The sequence below is a fragment of the Rattus norvegicus genome, chromosome 1, assembly GCF_036323735.1.
Source record: "Rattus norvegicus strain BN/NHsdMcwi chromosome 1, GRCr8, whole genome shotgun sequence".
Classification (NCBI taxonomy): domain Eukaryota; kingdom Metazoa; phylum Chordata; class Mammalia; order Rodentia; family Muridae; genus Rattus; species Rattus norvegicus.
The window spans coordinates 109,425,255-109,446,366 of NC_086019.1; the positions used below are offsets into that span (position 1 = coordinate 109,425,255).

Genomic DNA, 21,112 nt, shown 5'->3' on the forward strand with positions numbered 1-21,112 from the left:
ACAAACAACCAAAAAATGCTGGAGGGGATTCGGGCAAAAGGGGAACCCATATTTACTGTTGGTGGGATTTCAAACTAGTGTAGCCACTATGGAAATCAGTGTGGGGAATTCTCTCAACATGTTAAGTGAGGCAGCTAGACCACTCCTTGGCATATGTCCAGAGGACTTGACATCCTACTCCTCAGACACTTGTTCAGCTAGGAAATAGAAACAACTTTAATATCCTTGAACCCACAAAGCGCTAATACAATGTGGTGCATACATAGAGTGGAGCACTATTCACAATAGCAGTCTGGAGTGCCTAGGTCCATCCTTCAGATGTGAGCATCTGAAGACTCGGTTCGTTTTTTGGGAAGTTATTTCACTGTGTTACCTATGCTGACCTCTGGCTTTCTACTTAGCCCAGTCTGATCTCGACCTTGTAGTTCCAGCAGCGCCTCAGTCTCCTGAGTTCTATGATTGCAGGCACCTGCCATCACAGGCAGCATCTTCCCTCAGCTCCTGTGCACAGAGCATTCACCGGGCAGAAACCATTTCACTGAAAATGGAGCTCTTCCTTTAAAGAGGTTCTACCACGAAGTTTGAGGTTGTAAACGAGCGACTGACACCTCTGAGCGAATTGCAGAGGTAAAGTGCCCTCTTGTAATCCCCGTGCTCAAAAGCTGACAGTCCGCTTCCTTTGCTTAGTTAGGGTCAGAACCAACATAAAAATTCAAAAAAGAAGTCCGGAGGTGTGAGGAGACCCTGACTGTGCCACCCGTGTCTAAAATTAATTTCAGCAAACCTGACCCGTCTCATTTGCCTCTGAGAACAGGTGCCTAGTCTTACTCCATAATCTCATCTCTGACACACAGACCTCAGTGAGTTACCACAGCCCAGGTCTCTAGCAAGCTTCAGCGTCTTGTGCTCCTTTTACATGTGTTTCTTGTGGATGTGTTAACAGGGTAATGGGCAAGTGATAGGTTCTCTGTTCTGCTGGTAATTATCTTTGACAGGCAGTATTCCAGGCTGCCGCAAGAAAGAGAAAGATCACCATCCCCGAGACTCCTTCTGTCCGGCGAGAAGGTCTTTATTAGGGGTCACAGTGAACAGGCAGAGGAACTTGCAATGTCACGATTGTCCGTGGAGATGCGCACACGTGGCTTTTTGTCAGTACAGATTGTCCTGGTGTCTTTGTTTGTTTGTCACGTAATTTCTGAGAGCGGGAAAGTGAAAGCCACGTGGGACACTCAGGTTTGGTCGATCACTTAGGTCAGTGCGTGTCTGTGCTCTCGCATTCTATGCCAAGCTTCAACTGAGCAAAGGAAAGCTCCGTCTTCCAGCTGGGGTCCCAGGCACTAACTAATCAGCATGCAGCAGACGAGTCCTCATCTGCAGGAGGGAAATGATATTTTGTCTTGAGGGTTATTGAATGGCCTCTCGCTTTTTCTTTTGGTGGATGAATTTTAGCTCATACTCACACGGGCTCAAGAATTATTAAAAATTAGTCACTATTCACAAAATATGAAGACTGATCTTAAAATAATTTGTCGGAGTAAGGGGAGAATTATAAATGGGAGCTCATTCATTTCCCTCTAGGAGACATACTAATACCTTACATCAATTTCTCAAATTGTTAAGTGAAGGGAGAGTGGGATATTAAGTGCTTCCAATATTCTGTAATTGGAGGTATTTTCTGTATATGTGAATAGATAATAAATGAGGTTAGAAAGAAGTAGTACTCAGCTGCGAAAGCATTCAATACACTACAGGGATACTAGTTCCTTGTAATTTTTTTCTTTTAATTATAAATTTGGGCCAACATGTACAAGTCGAGTTCAAATACAGTGAAATAACATATTGTCTTAATCTTATTTATTTGGACTGAGGCTGCTCCAAAATACTGTATTTGTATGGAAAATGATGACCTAGGCAGCATTCACACTTCCTGTATTCAATTCTCGCCGATCTGTATGAGGAAGACGTTATAATCATTTACAGAAAAGGCAGATGAGACAGAGAAGGTTCTACATTTTGCTCCAAGCCAGGTATTCATAGCTATAAGTAAAAGAGTCATACGCACTTTTGTCAGAGTCAGGCTCCAACAGATGTGAGTGGAACAACCAGCATTAGGTCCCAGGGCATCTGTGACTTTTAACTCTTAGGCAGCAGTGGCTGGACAGGCTGTACTTAAAAAATGGGCTCCCAGGAACCCTTTCTGACTTCCTACCCATGAGAAAACCATGGTCAATTCTGTTTACAGATTCTCTCAGCTGCTCCCTTGGAGTCTCAAAATGGTATGCTTCTTTTTTTTTTTTTTCAGAGCTGGGGACCGAACCCAGGGCCTTGCGCTTGCTAGGCAAGCAGTGTACCACTGAGCTAAATCCCCAACCCCGGTATGCTTCTTAATACATCATCATAGGTCCAGTTTTGATAATTTGTGGATCAACTCTCCCTACAGAAGCTGATTTGGCTGTGGGTTACTGCTTTCCACTCTTGCTGGGTCAGTACTCTGTGTTTTTGTTAGCGTTCCTGTGTATGAAATGATCATGAACAGATTATGGACTACACAACATTGATTTTCTTACATGCAAGGCTCTTTGTTCCCCTTACCATTAATAATCATATTCTTGTTTAATTTATTAGGTGTCTTTCATAATTTATACTTAAGTTCCAACCCAAGAAGTGGATGCCCTACAAGACATTAGCTGTTTACCTTAACCCATCCATACCTAGTTCAATTGCTCTCTAGGTCTCTCCACAACTTGTGCCATGGGATGCTCTCCCTATGGAAGGGAGCCCTGGATTTTGGTATATTTTCTCTGTTCCTTCTTGTATTACTGTTCTAGCTTGGTCAAATGCATTATAGAGGTGCCTGATGGGAAAGTTTTGAAACTGTATATCTCTAAAAAAAATGTTGACTGAATATTCTTGCATTGCTTACATACCTGGAATATACTGAACACAATATAAATGTTTTTAAATTAATTTAACCTCCATTTAAGACTAGTGATTTAATTTTTTTTACTCAATGAATCAGTTTCTCCTTCATATTTTTAAGGCATCATTTCAGGATAGGATATGATAGTTCAAAAACCCAATGTATTTCTGCTTCCCTTTCCTTTAGGTTACATAGTGACATGGTATACTGCTCAGTTTCAATTGTCAGTTTAACACAGCTTAGAATCACCTGGGAAGAGTTTCAGTCAATTGTTTTTCTAGATTAGGTTGGCCCATTGACATGTCTGCTATGGATTATCTTGATATTCAGTTGATGTGGGGAAACCCTGGCTATTGTAGGTCATATAATTCCTTAGGCAGGACGTCCTGAATATTTTAAGCAAGGAAAAGCCAGCTGAAAGCAAGTATCAACCACCGAAGGATGTGATGATCTCTCCTTTCCTCCCCTCTACTTCCTTCCTCTCCCCTCCCCTCCCTTCCTCTTCTCTCCTCTTAGCTTCTCCTCTTTTTTCTCTCCCTCTCCCTCCCTCCCTCACTCTCTCCCTCCCTCTCTCTAGTAGATATGACATGACCAGATGCTTGAGTTCCTGCCTTAACTTTCCTGAAACAAGGAGCTGCCACTAGAATTGTAAACCAGATAAATACTTTCTCACCCTATTCTGCTTTTTGTTAAGATTTTTTTTTTATCCCAGCAATGGAAATGAAACTAGTACAAACTGGTTTCATTTTCTTTTATTCTGATGGGTAGATACCCAGTGGACTGTTTCACTCTGAAACTCATAGACTTTAAATGTGCAAATGGGGGGCTGGGGATTTAGCTCAGTGGTAGAGCGCTTACCTAGGAAGCGCAAGGCCCTGGGTTCGGTCCCCAGCTCCGAAAAAAAGAACCAAAACCAAAAAAAAATGTGCAAATGGCTTGCTTTATGACTTTGGTGAATCCTGGTTTTTTGTTTTTTTTTGTTTTTTTGTTTTTTTTTGTTTTTTTGGCTTATACATGTTTTGCCTTCCATTCCTTTTACTAGCAATCTTAAGACATTGATGTTGAGTCTTGCAATTTTCTTACTAATTTTCATGCTTATGTAGGTGCATGTTCATAAGTGGAAATTTCTCATTTTGACTTCCAACACTTTCTTTTCCTTTCTTTTGGTTCTGCTGTCCTTTTCTATACCAGAGCACGATTTCTTTCCTTCCCATCGTTGTCCTCAGAGGACACTGTTTTAGTGTCAGAGAACGTTGTTCTTGTCTCACGAGTCGTTTGCCCTTTTCCTCTTCAGGTATTAGTGTTGATGCATGAATTAGGTTCCCGTGCCTCCCTCATAATATTTGTTGAGCTGTTTTGGTTTCTGCTCCTTATTTTAGATGTTTCCCACCAATGGTTGCCCCTAGCTTTTCATTCGTTTTTAAGACTGGAGCAGGGAATCTGTAACCTCTCATCTCTGCTGTACAGTTTGACCATGGACTTCAGCGGGACCTTATTTTGGGAACCACCTGATTGCCAGGATTCTACATTAAGAATCTATATGTATCTTTTCAGTTTGTTGGGAACACTCTCCAATACATGTGCCTAGGCATGGTAGGCCACATCTAGCACTTAGTATGGCTTTCTTCTTTTCCTAATAGTCAATATTGAGTCTGCATTGAATTATATGCAGTGCTTTTGAGGACCAAAGATCAAACTCCATCTTCTCACAGGGCGCTGGGATCACAACCATCTGACAGGGTGGAATGAGGAAGAGCTGACTGGGTATATAATTTATTAAATAGAAGTTAGCTCCCTGTCTGTCAGTCCCTATGCTTTCCTTCTGCGTTGTGAATCTGGTTATTTCTTTTTCTTTCTGTTCTGTACTTGACATTTGGCTTTCAGTGTCTGAGGAGGCAGACACTACTCCTTTTTCTAATTTCTAATTTGCAAAATTCTCATCCTCTGTAATTCTCATAACCCTTATAAATATGCAAACTTAAATAACAGGAAAACAAAAAAGAACTATAGTACTTCAGTGGGTCTTTGAGACAAAGTAATTGCAAGCACATACTTTTAAAGGACCCTTTATAAAGATGCCTGTTAGCAGATATTGGTAATTCCGTACAATTACCAGTGTGCTCTGTAAAGACTTGAAATTCTGCCATGGTGATTTGTGTGTTTGTGAGTATGACTCTTGCTCTCCATCTCATGGGCAGGAGGGGGAGGTAGTCCATGGTGACATCTCCACCCCAAGGAAAGCTGCACAATGTGAGAGAAGAATACAAATTAGTCTGAAGAGACCGAGGACCAGCATTTTAGTTAAATTATAAGGAATTATTGATATCTTTAGCATCTTCTGTTGCTGCCAAATGATAAAAACAGAATTTGTGCAAGAGATTGCATTAATGTGCAGTATAGAACCTGGAACAGATTGATGGTGTTGTTTTGGAAAAATGTAAAGCAATATTAACAATGAGTTGGTGCTCCAAATTCAAATGAATGTCAAGAACCCTTTCTCCCCATCCCCCTCGTCCTCTGTCCCCATTCCGTGTGTGTGTGTGTGTGTGTGTGTGTGTGTGTGTGTGTGTGCATTTAAATTTTTCTGGTTGTATCGAGGTAAATCTTGCTATATGAAGTCACTATAACCCTTGAAGTTTCCTGTCTCTCTTCCTCTCTCTAGTGCATGCTTTCTTTTTAAAGTCACACCACTTAAAGCCTTTATTTCTGAATCCTCCCATGCTGCCCTTGGGGGATCATAGAGATCATAGTTTGTCGTTGAAGACTCCTCATCTCTGACCGCAATTACTTTCCCTTTTCATCTGTCCCTGTTTTCCCCAATAAATGCGACCAACCAGGAAAACGCGGTGCAACCTATAGGCCTTTCAATTTTATCTTCATTTCAGAAAGCTTCTCTTCCTCCTCCCGCCTCCAGCTCTCTTCCCTTTCCCCTCCCCATCTCTCATCTATCTGCTACTTGTCATGTTTTATAGTTGGGCTGAAGTCCCTCTGTTATGCATCCTTACCAGGTACATAGATAAGCCATTCTAGCCCTGCCATTAGGAAACCATTTAGCACCACATCATCACTACTCACATTTATTCATTTTTTATAAATAAATGAACTCACACTCATCTCATCAATATGACAAGTCTAGCTAGCCACCTTACCCCACTGACCTACATTAAAAGCACTATAATTGCAGTTGAGCTACCATACCCACCTAGCATTTACATGAGGTTTAGAGATCTGAATGCATGTGAGTCTGTGTGTGTGTGTGTGTGTGCATGTATGTGTGTGTATACACAGACACTCCACACACATATGTGTGTATATATGTATGTATATACATACATACACACATACATATACACATATAATGTGAGTTATGTATACATCGTATATTTCGAGTCTGTCTAGAATTCAGATTCTGAATGTAGAGGTATTTGCATTTGTTTCATAGTGCTTTTACTGTGGCATTAAGAGATCTGCATACCTATCAGTCTGCCATCTCTGCGTCCATTTTTATTTTGCTCTTATCCCTGAATGCAGGTTCTAAAATAGGTCATGCAATTTGAGAATACATTGTCAAGAGCTAGCAAGTAGCTTGGTTTGTGAAAAAGTTTTTAAAAATTGGATATTTTATGAATTCACCTTTCGAATGTTACCCCCTTTCCTTGTTCTCCCCTCTCCTATCCCCCCTCCGCATGCTTCTATGCTTCAACACCCTGGCATTCCCGTACACTGGAGAAATGAGCCTTCACAGGACCAAGGGCCTCTCCTCTTACTCATGCCAGACAATGCCCCCCTATGGTACATATGCGGCTGGAACCATGGGGTGCGTGGTTTAGCCTCTGGGAGCTCTGGGGAGTCTGGTTAGTTGGTATTGTTGTTCTGCCTCTATGGCAGCTCCTTCAGTCTTTTCTCTAACTCCTCCATTGGGGTCCCCTTGTTCAGTCCAATGGTTAACTGCAAGCATTCTCATCTGTATCAGTAGGGCTCTGGCATAGCCTCTCAGGAGACATCCATCCTGTCAGCAAGCAACTCTTGGCATCAGCAATAGTGACTGGGTTTGGTGTCTGCATATGAGATGGATCCCCAGGTGGGGCAGTCTCTGGATAGCCTTTCCTTTATTCTTTGCTTCACTCTTTGTTCCTATATGTCTTACCATGGTAGTTTGTTCCCCCTTCTAAGAAGGAGTGAAGCATCTGCACTTTGGTTATCCACCTTGAGCTTCATGTGGTCAGTGGATTGTATCTTGGGTAATTCAAGCTCTTGGGCTAATATTCACTTATCAGTGAGCGTATACCATATGTGTTCTTTTGTGAGTGGGATACCTCACTCAGGCTGATACTTTCTAGTTCCATTCATTAAGTGTGAGGACCTGCATTCAAATCTTTGACCCCCATGTAAATAGCCAGCTATGGAAGCTCATGTCTAAAAGTTCAGTGCTGGGGAATTGGAGAGAGAGACAGAAAGTTTCCTGGTGCTTGTTCTATTGTTCATTTGCCTGAACTGGTGAGATCAGGTTCATTGACCAAGTTAGCTACTTTTTAGTCTCACAAACTGAAGTGGAAGACCAGGGAGGTATCTTCATGAATAAAACCCCTTGCCAGACAAGGGCTAGGGCTAGACTCATATCCCTAGTCCTCCCGTAAAGGCTGGGTGGTTGTGGTAGAGCAACTACAATTATAGTTCTCTTAAAGTGGGTTAGCTCCTGGGGCAAGCTCTCTAGCTAGACTCGCCATATTGATGAGTGTGAGTTCAATTGAGAAAGCCTACCTTAGTGAATAAGGTAAGGTGTTTAGTGATTGAGGAGGACTTTCAGCATCAGGCTTAGATTGCCACGTGCACATAGACACATGTGCCCATACGTGTCCCTTTTCACATGGGTGTCACACATATGAGCATGTATGCACACACAACACACCATGAACACACATACACACAAACACACACACACACACCCCTACATGCAAAAAATAAGTGAACAAAATATAAGGTAGAGAGTGATCAAGGGAGACAAGTAGACCCCTGCCTCTGCATGCATGCGCACACAGAGATACACACACACAGGGACGCAAAAGTTAGATGCAGCAGGCCACTTGGCTGTGGAGCCCATGTTGTTAACCATTGATCTGCCTTCATTGTTGAGGTTGCCACTGAGCCCCTGGTTGCTATTACTGGTCATACTTTCCTCTTTACAGAATTATGATAAGCCTGATTGTCATGTCTATGGACATGTCACCTCCTGTAGAAAACAATGGCCTCTCTCCGTGAGTCCAGCATGCCAGAGCATTTCTTTACAGCTATCCTCCTCTATAGGCTTCATATACCGAAATCCCTTTCATTGCTGTCATCTCTTACGCAGTCTTTGCAGGGGTCTTCCCACACCGCACTGGTATGACATGATTACTGTGTCACATTAGTCAGCCATGACCCAACAGCATTGCACTTACTCATTCACTGTGAATTGGAAGTGCTTGTGAAGGGATTCCATTTTCCATGAGTCAGACTCACCGTAGAGTTACTCTCATAGGATGCAACATTTCCTCAACTATATCTCAATATGATACCTTGGATTATATGTGATGGTGGGTTGGCTAATGCTCATATTCCCTGAAATGTCTATGATCTGTTGTTAATGTAATTGTGACAGCACACAGAAGACCTATGCAAGCTCAAATCCAGAAAAAAATATTCCAGCATAGAGCGGAATAGATGGGCACCAATTCCCACCACGAGCTGAGAAACTGTAGCTAACTGATAGCTTCCGAGGGGACGAGGTAGTTTTGTTTAGGTTGTAGCCCTTGATAGGTCTACATGTTCAGCCAATGTCCATACAAGGGAGAGGGTGCAGGCAGTACCAAAAGGTGGTGGATCTGATAGGAGATGGGGGAAGGATGCAAATGTTCACAATACAATCGGTGTAATTCTTGTAGAATTACTAAAAGTACTTTTTAAAAGTTTTAACACTTCTGGTATTTTCAGTCCATGAACTGTGGATTTGTGTGTGTATTTGTTTTCTTGATATTTTACATCAATAACTAAGAAGAGAGGCTGATAATTGTTTCCTTATAGCCTAGAAACAAAAGAGAGGATACCCTTAAACCCTTAAAAGGTCCGCATCAGGAGGAATGCAGTTATCCAAGTGAGAGGCTTCGTCAGTTGTATCTTATAGCATTAGCATACAGACTACACAGAAATATAATTTCTGTACATTTTGATGCTGAGATTATAATTAGCTTTCTTAGTCTAAGTTACTGCATGCTGCTCTACTTATATTACCTAGAGAGACCTGAGTTATATCTTTGATATACAGTTCAATATGGTTTTAATATTAGAAAATTTGCATTGACATTTTTCCCCTTAGAGTGATGTAGTTTAAAACTAATATTAGCTCTCATAATCATTTGCTAGTACACTTTCACTTTTTGTGAGTATTTTCTACAAAGCAATTTAGAGACCTTTTGCTCTATTTGGTCAACTACTTTATGTGTGCACACGTTTATGTATATGTGTGTACATGTATATGTATACGTGTGTACCTTTATGGAATTATTTCTCATGAATGTCGTTTGTTGCTTTAGGCTATTGTTTGTTTGTGTGTGTGTGTGTGTGTGTGTGTGTGTGTGTGTGTGTGTGTGTATCTGATATGTTGATGACTCCTGAATCTCTATCTTCACCCATAATCTCTCATCAGGGGCTTCAGACTCATTTATTAAGCTACTCACTAGAGGTCATTGTGTGAATATCTTTCAGGCTTCAAAGACATAGTATACTGAAACTGAGCTCATTTAGATCTTCCTTCCTCACCCAGTTTACTGTTCTTCCAGTGTTGCCCATGTTTTCATTGATTGCACATCTTTCCTCCTGTCTGTTAAATACATTCAGAATGATGTTCACAGTCCCTGTGTCTGGCCCAATCCTGTTACAATCTCTTCTTTGTATCTTAGTCCTTACCCTGATGCTGCTCATCCCGTAAGGGTCATTTCTTAGCTCAGTAGCTCTCACATTTCAGAATGCACCAACACTATTACATCATATTTTGCTGTCAACTCCACGGATGCTCGTTCCATTAAATATATAGGTATTTCCAAGGAATGGCATTTCTTACCCTGTGTTTTTCTTAGAATGTGTTAAAGGAGAAACTAAATTCTGACACTATAACAATGGATACATGTCATTCCATATTTGTTTAACTCTGTATCCATTTTGAAATTGGAAGAAAATCCTAAAGCAAACCAGAGGTTTGCCAACGTTTATTCATCAGTTACTAAACATGCATCATTTGCAGGCAGGAATCTGACCAGGAGGAAATCTATGTCTTTATCATGTCTTGGGGATGTGAGGAATGCCAGTATCCTCATCTCAGTTCCTCTGTGCCTCTGTCACTGTTGGAAAATAAAGTTGAATTAAACAATTACATTGTATGTACAGCAGACATACAATGTGTAGAAGATGGTATTTCGTGGTCTCTTCTCCATACTCTGGCTCTTATGGTCTTTCTGACTTACTTTTAGATATTTCCTGACCGTCAGATCAGAGAAAGTTGATATAGCTATCCTATCTACAGTTCTGCACTGTTACTTATTCTCAGTATTATAACCAGTAATGAGTCTCTGTATTAATTACTACCTACTGCAAAAAGATGTTTTTCTGATCAAGGTTAGGATCAGTGGTACAAATCTCTGGATATAAATATATATAAAAGACAGTTTGATAAAATAACTGTTTAGACACACTGTCCATTGTGCTGAGAGGCACAGGAAAACAGAGGAGTAGATATGGTTGGGAAGATGGACTGGGAAGTGTGGAAGGAGGGGAAACTGGTTGGGATCTAATATGTGAAAGAAAATTACATTTTTTTTCCAAAAAAGTAAATTTTTTAAAAAGGCCAAACTTTTAGAGCATAGCATGTATAATGTGATCCATGAATTATTACCTAACCACAAAATGTTTATAGCTTTTCATGAAGACATCCCATCTTTCCATAACTAGCATGTTTATGAGAGTAGAATGTCCGTCAAACAGAATGTAAGGAAGGAGAAAGAATTGTGACTCAAGAAAGATTCATTGCCTTAGAACTCCAAAGGAAGCTGTTTGTAAGAAAGAGTAAGAGGACAGCCTTGATAGTGAAGATGCTGGCAGCAGGCAGCTGTTCTGTGAGAACAATCCTCCAACCTGCTCTTCTCCTTGGCCATTCTAGGGAGGTAGTATGTGAGCTTGTGACCTCCTTCAGAAATTTCTGCTCAAAGTACTCAGTGCCTCCTTCACCAAAGTATGGTGGAAAGCATACAGTGACTATGATTCCTGGAGATGGCATTGGTCCTGAGCTCATGGTTCACGTCAAGAGAATATTCCGATCAAATTGTGTGCCAGTGGAGTTTGAGGAGGTGTGGGCCACCTCCACGTCTAGCGAAGAGGAGATCAACAATGCTCTCATGGCCATCCGTCGGAACCGTATCACTCTGAAGGGCAATATTGCGACCAACCACCATCTGCCTGCCAAGTACAAATCTCACAACACCAAGTTTCGCACTGCTCTTGACCTCTATGCCAGTGTCGTCCATTTCAAGACTTTTCCTGGTGTGGAGACCCGACACAAGGACATAGACATCCTGGTTGTTCGGGAGAATACTGAGGGCGAGTACACTAACCTGGAGCATGAGAGCGTGAGGGGAGTGGTAGAGAGCCTAAAGATTGTGACAAAAACCAAGTCCGTGCGCATTGCTGATTATGCCTTCAGGTTGGCTCAAAAGATGGGGCGGAAAAAGGTGACCGTTGTTCACAAAGCCAACATCATGAAACTGGGAGATGGACTCTTCCTTCAGTGCTGTAAGGATGTGGCAGCTCATTATCCTCAGATCACCTTGGAGAGCATGATTATAGATAACACTGCAATGCAGTTGGTTTCCAAACCCCAGCAGTTTGATGTTATGTTGATGCCCAATCTTTATGGCAACATCATCAACAGTGTCTGCACAGGGCTGGTTGGAGGGTCAGGAATTGTACCTGGAGCCAATTATGGTGATTCATATGCAATATTTGAGACAGGTTCAAAAGAAATAGGTCAAGATTTAGCTCACAGAAATATTGCCAACCCTGTCGCCATGCTGCTGACCAGCTGTATCATGCTGGACTACCTTGATCTCCAACTCTATGCCGCTCACATCCGCTCTGCAGTCATGGCATCCTTACAAAACAAATCCATCTGCACTCCAGATATAGGAGGTCAGGGGACCACGGCAGGTGTTGTAGAGTATATCTTAGACCATATGAAAGACCAAAATAGCGGTTGTCAGCCAAGATTCTTCCTGTCCACTTGATTTACTCCTTTAGAAACTCCAACCAGCTTAGCCAGTATGAATTGAGAGTGAACATTGCCTCCAATTCACTGGGAAAGAAGGTGGGGCATCAATATTGGGTTTTCCATTAAATTTAAATGCAGTAAACAATGCTTACTTGAATTAGCAAAGCTTATCACAATATGGACAAACAGAAATTTTCCTGAAAATTTATTCCAACCTCATGTCTTACATGATATAACAAGTTTAATAAATCAGTACTCTTCATAAAGTTCTGGAGCTTTCTCAGAATCTCAAAAAGGTGATTTTTCTTCTTATCTGGGCCACTGAAATTTAGCAGTCCAACCAAGAGTGGAGTCTTGCTTTCTTGTAGAAATTATTAACGAATCAATCAGTGCTATAAAGTTTGCCTACTAAGTGTATATTATACTTTTAATAATGGAGCTGAACTCCCACACCCACAACGATCACCTTTCTCCTGATGTTGTTTAATCTATTTGTGTTAGAATTCCCTATGGTGTTTTGATGAATACATGAGTCCCCTCTTGGATCCCTCAGCTCTCATAGAAAGAACACTTAAACTTCTTTCAGTTGTACTTAAAAAAGGTGACTGTCAAATCCTTCACAGTTGCAGTCTACTATAAAAAAGAACCCTGGAATACAAGCCACATACCCAGTGATTCACAATTTCTTATGGTTTATTTGTCAACAATGAAAAATTGCATATAAAATTCAAGTGAGCTAACTTAAATATTTGCCATTATTATATTATATTATACTTGCAATATCTTTAAAGTTATAGTTGAGAATGACGCAAACAAACCTTGTTAGTACCTGAAAGAAGTTCTTTCTCAGTAGAAAATGTAGAAAGGTAGATAATACATGCTCACAATAATTTGCCCAGAAGGAATGACATGTGGATGGTTGTGAGATTGCAAAAAGCAGAGGGATCCTCAGTGTCCTTATATCTAACTTAGCAGCTGTGGATGCCAGCATGCTTCATTATCACACATTAAAGTTCTTCACCTGGGACCATGAAAAGGTCTCAGAGGTGCTGGCTCACCTATCCTAATGATGCATACACCCATGGTCAGGAGAGTTGGATAAATTTTGCTTGAAGACAAAGTGATAAAAAGTCCTACGTAGAAGTTCCTGAAAAAGTCAGATATGCAAGTGGGGATTTACCAAAATTGAAGATGTTTTCATTGTTAGCCCACCTTTTGCATGGTCCAGACTTATACCAGTGCCATTGTTCAGTGAACAGAGCAAGGATTTGTCCTGCCATCTCTACCTATTAAACCATGGTGGCCAAAGTAATTATTACACTCCCTACTTTTGACCCTTTTTCTTAACACTAGAAGTATGTAGTGTTTCATACCAAATTTTAAACATGTTACAACCTAGATTCATTTAGAAGGCAAGGCTTTGGATGGTGTTGTGAGGGACTATCTTGATTTTGTTAGCATGTATACATGTCCATGTTGATTATGTAAATTTAAGTGGGAACCCATTCTAACTGCCTGACAACTAGAAAGAAGAAAATGAAGTGAACATAGATACTCACTATCCTCTGCTTCCTCACTGCAGGTGCCAATGTGACCAGACACCTCAAACCTCAGTCACTAAGAGTTCCCCATCATGATACACTTGAAATGTAGGCTAAAATTAACCCTTGCTTCTTTAAGTTGCTGTAGTCAAGGTATTTTATCATGAAGACAGGGGAAGTTGGGTAATACTGGGGCTTTCTTCAAAGCAAGACAGCTCAACTTCAGATGCCCAACTTTTAGGTTATGTTTAGCAATTGGGGGTGGTAATGATATCTGTGTAAGCTAAAATTTATCTCCAGGTTTAAAATGGTCATCCACTGACACCCCCCCCCAAAAAAAAACCTCTGGAGGTGGCAACCTGTCACCCTTTACTGACATTTACCATTTTCACTGTTATACTCTTCCACTTGAGTATCTCTAGAACAAATAAATGTATGACACTATTCTTTTTTCATTCTCTGTATCTTTGCCATGATGACTGGTACACAAAAGATATGCAATACACATTTTTTTAAATTAATGAAACAGTTGACACTGGTTTGATGGCGTGCTCACATCATAACATTACTGAAAAAGCAAAGAGAAGATGGCCATTGCATAGCACCCTAGTAGGTTTCCAAAAATCACCATCTTTAATATTTCCCATCACATACCATGGTACACTATGATTGTGAAGGGAATCAGATTATTGTAAAAGGTGTTCAGTTTTCCTCTAACACAACTTCTGGCCACAAGAGCAAGCTGTCATCATTAAGTTCCCTGATTCTCTTCCTTATTGTTTGTTTCTTTTTTGCATGTGTGTATCTGGTATGAATTTGTGTGTATGTATGTTTCTGCACATGTGTGGGTACAGATGTATATGAAAATGCATGTGTGTGCATTGGAAGCTTCCCAGTATCTTTTACTCAAAAGTATCCTGTGTTAACTTGTATCTAGCTATAGTTTACTTTTCTTTTTTCCTATTAACTGCAATGTACCTGATATGTTCTTGAAACAATAGAATCATGTCACGCTCTTATTCAAGACTCCACATTCAGTGGTTTCCCTTTACAATGCAATATGCCCTAGGCTAGAAGAATGAGGAATCCATCACTGAAGAGTCAGGACCTAGGACAAGAGCAGGCTCTTCATTCACACTCATTCTAAGTATTTATGCAAGAAAATGGAGTGCATGAAAGGCTCCAGTCACAGACAAGTGTTGGCAACTAGAAGAAAGAATTTACTGCAAGACGCTTGTGTCTGGCTTTCATCTACAAACCTGTTCAAGACTATTCTTTTCTAAAGAATTCAGGAGCCCGTAGGGCAGTGAAACAAGTGCCAAGTTTGTTAAGCTTGCTTACCTCACTTGAGCATCACATGTGGCATCAGGTTAGTGCTTCCTCTAGCTATGGCTCCTATGGTCCTATATCAGCTGTGGTATGAGTGTTGGAATCCAGATGTGGTTCCACATCCTTTGCTTCCTCCCTCCCTGTTAGTCCAGATGCTTCTGCACACCAGATTGGAAGGATGAATGGGTGGAGTCTGCAGGATCCCAGTCTGGTTGGAAGTGATTGCTTGATAGGAGAGGGAAGGCCTTCTCCAAAGATAATTTTAGTGTTAACAGCTCTTTTACAAGATGACCTGCTCTGAGGAGGATCTTAGTGTTACAGCTCTCTTTGATGATCTTAGCTTGTGACCATACCTTTATTCAGGATGCTTGTATGCATTCACTTTATTCAGGGTAGAATAAGGCTGTATGTGAACTTTGGAGAGTGAGGAGGAGTTTTCAGAGTGAATGTAAAATCATTAGCTAGAGTTTCAAGTACTGCGAATACCTCTTTTATATGGAAAGGCATTCCAGGAATCCCAGGTACTTGCTGGATGAATTTTCATGGGAAAAGAGGAAGTTGAGCTTGTAGGTCTTCCAAGAACTACTTGACCTTTCTGAAGTAGGGGATCGAGGGTTAGAGATTGCCAGAAAAAGTCAGAGAAGGGAAGCCCTGCTGGTAAAGGAAGACCTCCATTTTGCACTGAGCTCAGAGGAGCTGTCCTGTCATGGCAGACTCCATGTTAAATAGCAGGTTGTGCCCACACTCACTTTTCTGCACTCATTCTGACATCTCATTTTTGTCTTTACCAACCTCTCTGCTTTGCTTTTATTTCTGGAATATAAAGGATAGCACCATGCTGTGGCCTTTCTCTACCTGACCTCATTCTCACCAGCTATCTGTTTTGACTAGTGGCCTTAAAATGACTCATTCATTCAAATGCTAGAGTGACATTCATCTCTTGTCTGCCACACAAAGGAAGTGTGCTGATCCTGCATGAGTTACTTAACCTCTCTGGTCTTTGGTTTGTTTATTTTTTTAGACGACTAAAGCTTATACCTTCATGGGACCATAAAAGTTCCTTGGGGGATGGGGGAACTGGGAGGAGAGGGAGGAGGGAAGGCTGTGGTTGGGATGTATTCTATTAGAGAAGAATAAACAAAAAGAACAAAGAAAAAGACTGCTTGTCTGCTGCTAAACGGTGCCCCTCAATCTAGCGGTTTAGGACAAATGATTGTGTTTCATAGTTCTGTAGGTAAAAGAGAGTGATGGGAATGGCCAGAACACCAAAGATGGCTTTCGGGATAGTGACAGTAATGGCTGCCTGTCAGAATCCTCAGTCATCCCCACATGTACAATTTGAAGTAACTGGGTACCTTCATAGCTGGTTTCTAAGCTGAAAAGAGCTAAGTCTGTAGATTTCTTAAGGCTTAGCCTTGAAAAAGTCTCAATACTGTTTCTTCCACATTCTGTTGATCGGAACAGGCTAGAGATAGAGCAGAATTAAAATAAGGAAATGTTTAGAGGGTTAGGGTTAACATTGGAGTCTGGGGCAGAGATAAGGACTCATTGCACAGCATGCAGTGGAATACAAAGTGATACGTGGCCACTTGAACACTCTGTGATCATGACCATTCATTTCTGTGCCTGCCCTGCTTGCCATAAGCATTTCTCAGCCAGAAGTTGCTCTTCTGATTCTCTGTTTTCCCCATTACCCCTAACCTAGCTTTAGGATCTGTAAATTCTGCTTTACAATGTGCTCTGTGTCAACTCCATCTCCCCCATTCCTTTTTTTTTTCTTTGCTTTTTACCAACTAAGGTAATCCTTAGAAAGAACTCTCTATCATCCCAATTTGAATACTTTCATCTCATCTCACATTTTATTTTGCAACAATTACTCTTCTACTTGATAATAGTCTTAGTATATCATATGGTTTTTGGGGGTAGGATATTTCTTGATGACCTTCTAGTTCTTATAGTGACCAGAGTACTGATTGCATAGGAGGTACATACACACCATTATGAGGAAAATAATAATTATAGTTTATATGATATATCTTGTCTATTAAGCTTCATTCCTTATTTTGAATAATTTGCATATATTGCTTACAATTCTTATGCTAACGCTATTAAATGATTATTATGCTCATCATTTAATAGTGGAGAAAACTGAGAAACAGACACTAAGAATTTGCCTGCAATATCACCGACATGAGGTGGCTAAGCCAAGCTCTCATCTTTGAGAGATTGTGAGCATTTGCTATAGGTGAAAGGATGTGTGCAAAATGGTGAAAATGCCTCAGGCTCACTAAAGTCATTAGAAAGGAAAGTAGTCATATTATCAAGTTTGTAAATGCTTAAAACCCAAGTGAATAAAAATATCTGCTGATAACCCTTCAGTTTAGGTTCTGTTCAGTTCAAACATCTAGTTATAGATGTACACGACCAAACTTGTCACAAAAGTGAGAATGTCACATGTCTAAATACAAAGCTGGTATTCTTTTATTTTTCATAAAACGCCTTCAATAAAAATTATTATAAATGCTCTCAGGCTACCCAGTAAGGAACTTATTTAAGGGAGGACACACTGACCTTGGTTATACTGAGTTAATATTTTCCTAAAAATTAGGTTGAGAATACATTGTAAAAGAGAAAAATTATTCCTAAACAAAAAATTACTAGTTAGTCATAGAAGTGTACTTTTCAGAATTGCAAATATTGGATGCCTGTGGTAGTCTGAATAAAAACAATCCCCATGAGATCATATAGTTGAATGCTTAGTCACCAGGGAGTAGAACTCTCTTTGATAGCATTAGGGGGATTCGGAGGTGTGGCTTTGTTGAAGCAAGCATGTCACTGGAGGTGAGTTTCTAGGTTTCAAAATTCCACTTCACTCTGCTCAGGGATTGGGAGTATTTCTTACCTACTGTTCCTGTGTCTGCCTGCATGCCACCAGGCTTTCAGCCATGAAGGGATTGGAATAAACCTCTGAATCTGTAAGCCAGCCTCCAATAAAATGCTTTGTCTTTAATAGTTGTCTCATTCTTGATGTTTCTTCATAGCAATAAAATGTTTCTCCATTGTTTAATTAGCTTGATTGTGTTAAAGGTCACACAGTACACCTGTGTATTAAAGCATCAAGATATACATGCATACACACATGTACCTTAAGAGTGTGTGTGTATTTAAAAATGGTCAATTCTACCTAAAAAATGAAGACTGAAAATAAAAACACTGAAAACTTTGAAAATATAAACTTTAACACAATTCAATGTCTTTTCCCATTGTGGAGTTTATAGATATAAACCTACCATGAAAAGTGGGGAGACCAGTCCTAATAAGGCTGAACTCTGTTCTTATATCATGAAAAAAGGCATGAAACGCAGACCAAAGAGCCCCCTATATCCAGAGACTCAGGAAAACAGATAGGACAGATAATGATAGATGCGTTTTGATCTGCAGAGCACGTGGAAAGTGGCTATGAATTGGGCAGATGCTGAGGTTCTTCATGTGACAAGATGAAATAGAATTATTTAACAGTCATATTCAAGTAGAAACAATATTTCTAAATGACTTAATCATAGTCTGCTCAGAATATATTCAATGCAACTATACATGTACATTTGATTCTGTAAGTCAAGTATGCACATTGGTGTCCATCTATACGCTGCTTAAGTTACTCAACTTTGTACAGACCATTTTCCCTTCTGTACATGGTGCCGTGAGGGGCATGTGAGGTGGCTCCGTAGGTAAAGGCGCTTGCCTCCAAGCCTGATGGCATGAGTTTGACTCCTTGTACCTACCTGGTGGAAGGGAAGAACTTATTCCTGTAAGTTGTCCTCTGGATCATTCACCCCAACATAAATAAATATAAAGTTAAATGTTATAACCAATGAAAAGGAAATCACTTTACCTAAATTTGAAGTTGATTTCTTTAAGTGTTTACAACATCATCTCAGCACAGATCTCTGTGGGGGAAGTTAGGGGATTTTGAAGTTATTGTGTAGAAACCTGCAAAGTAGATGTCAAGATTTCTAAGTACTATTATGGAAAGAAATACAAAGGAGCATCAAAAGAGGTTATATTTAACTCCTCACAGCTGCAGCGAGGGGACATCTGTGGAACTTCATCTAGTTTTGATCTTTCAAGTCATGAAAGGTTTGGTTTCTTGAACAGGTGTGCAGTATACTCAAAAGCCAACTTTATGCCAAGCTTTCAAAAAGGAAGCCTGATTTATAAATAAGTTGTTTTCTCCAGGCTAAGAAATGTCTCCAGGACTGATACTTTGCTAGGTGTTCATGTTCTGATAATATTAAGCTATTTCTGTCTATAACATAGTCTTGCTAGCAGCAAGATCCTTGCCGGTAGTGACCTCACGGTTCATTCTTTCACTCACTCGCTGCTCTGTGTAGATTGTCGGGCGAGGCTTCTGCTTTAACCTTGTAAACCTGGGAGCCCTGAGGTTTCATCTTTGAGAGCCCATGTTCACTCTCTCAAGAAGCTCTCCACACTGAGGGAATCAGTAGTAATTAGGCCTCTGATACCAGAGCATACTAAGTGTGGTAACAGAGATATGAGCAAGTAGCTATGACAACAGAAGGGAAAAGATACAAAGGTAGCCTCTCAAAGACAAGGCAAGCTGTGACTGAGCCTTAAAACCCAGGACCAAGAAGGGGTGACATTGTAGAAGGGAGAGGGAGGAGCATTGTGGGTAAGCACTGATATCTGGGCTGCTATTGTTTACTTGCTAACTGACATTCAAATCATTTTGTTAGAATTTTGATGGGGACTGCATTGAATCCCTAGATCGCTTTGGGTAGGAAGGGCACTGTTACTATATCAGTCCTATCAACCCATGACCATGGGAGATCTTTCCAACTTCTCACCCTACCACAGAGATGTAAGAAAGTGGGCTGAGTAAGCCACAGGAAGCAAGCCAGTAAGCAACACCCATCTATGGCCACCCTATCAGCTTCAGCCTCTAGTTCTTGCCCTGTTTGAACTTCTATCCTGACTTCTTTCAGTGATGGCCATGTAGCCATCACTTGGTGGTCATAAACCAAATGCATTGTTTCTTCTCCATGCTGTTTTTGTGACGTCCTATCACACCCTAACTAAGATGGGGTGGGGAGAATGAGAAGATCAAGTGGCAAAATGGGGGAAGAGAGGGATGGCATGGGAGAGGGAATACAGATAGAGGCAGCTAAAATTAAGGGACACCTAGAGGGTGTCCACAACGTGGCCAGCGTCTGTCTGCAGATTGGCTACCCGACTGCTGCTTCAGTGCCTCACTCCATCATCAATGGGTACAAGTGGGTCCTGGCTTTGTCTGTGGAGACTGAGTACACCTTCACACTGGCTGAAAAGGTCAAGGCCTTCCTGGCCGATCCATCTGTATTTGCGTCTGCTGCCACCACTGCTGCTCCTGCAGCTGCTGCTGCCCCAGCCAAGGCTGAAGCAAAGGATGAGTTGGAGGAATCAGATGAGGACGTGGGATTCCGTCTCTTCAACTAACCCCCTCACACTGAGAAAGCCTGAGAAAGATGGGAATAAACGCTTGCTTCTCTTAAAAAAAAATTAAGGAACATTTCAGAGATAGTATAAAAACCTAATGTGCATGTGCGCACACACACACAGACACTCACGCATGCACACACACACACACACACACATATGCACCATATAATGGGGGGGAGGTGGGAGAAAAGCTTCAAATGAAGCTTTCCATACTGGTATTGAGTTATATCTAATTGAATTGTTGGCCAAAGGGACCCCATGGGAACTCCCAAACAACTGAGTCTATTGCCAAGACTACAGATTACTCCCTACAATCTGATAATAAAACCATACTCATACGGCTTACAGAACATGGAAAAGTTAAGCTTCATGGAGCCTTTCCCACTATGTTCCAGCATGTTTACTACAGAAAAGTACTCTGCATGCTCTCAGAAGGAAAACATAAACGCCAGGGCAGCCATAAACCCTTCAATACACGGTGGTGTCAGGCCTGCAAGCTATGTTAGTGCAACGGTGGCACAAATCTTGTGGGGG

General features: G+C 41.0%; 2 protein-coding genes across 4 annotated transcripts in view; both read left to right on the plus strand.

The window, feature by feature from the left end:
* The window catches only part of Nell1 (neural EGFL like 1), an 864,397-nt gene that overhangs the window by 579,793 nt on the left and 263,492 nt on the right, over positions 1 to 21,112 (plus strand).
* 4933405O20Rikl (RIKEN cDNA 4933405O20 gene like) lies at positions 11,008 to 12,478 on the plus strand. Its single transcript, NM_001103363.1, has one exon. It carries the CDS (start codon positions 11,041 to 11,043, stop codon positions 12,226 to 12,228), a length of 1,188 nt encoding a protein of 395 aa, NP_001096833.1. The 5' UTR covers positions 11,008 to 11,040; the 3' UTR covers positions 12,229 to 12,478.

Excerpts from the sequence above, each read along its gene's own strand:
- 4933405O20Rikl (NM_001103363.1), top strand. The coding sequence starts at position 11,041 with ATGCTGGCAGCAGGCAGCTGTTCTGTGAGAACAATCCTCCAACCTGCT.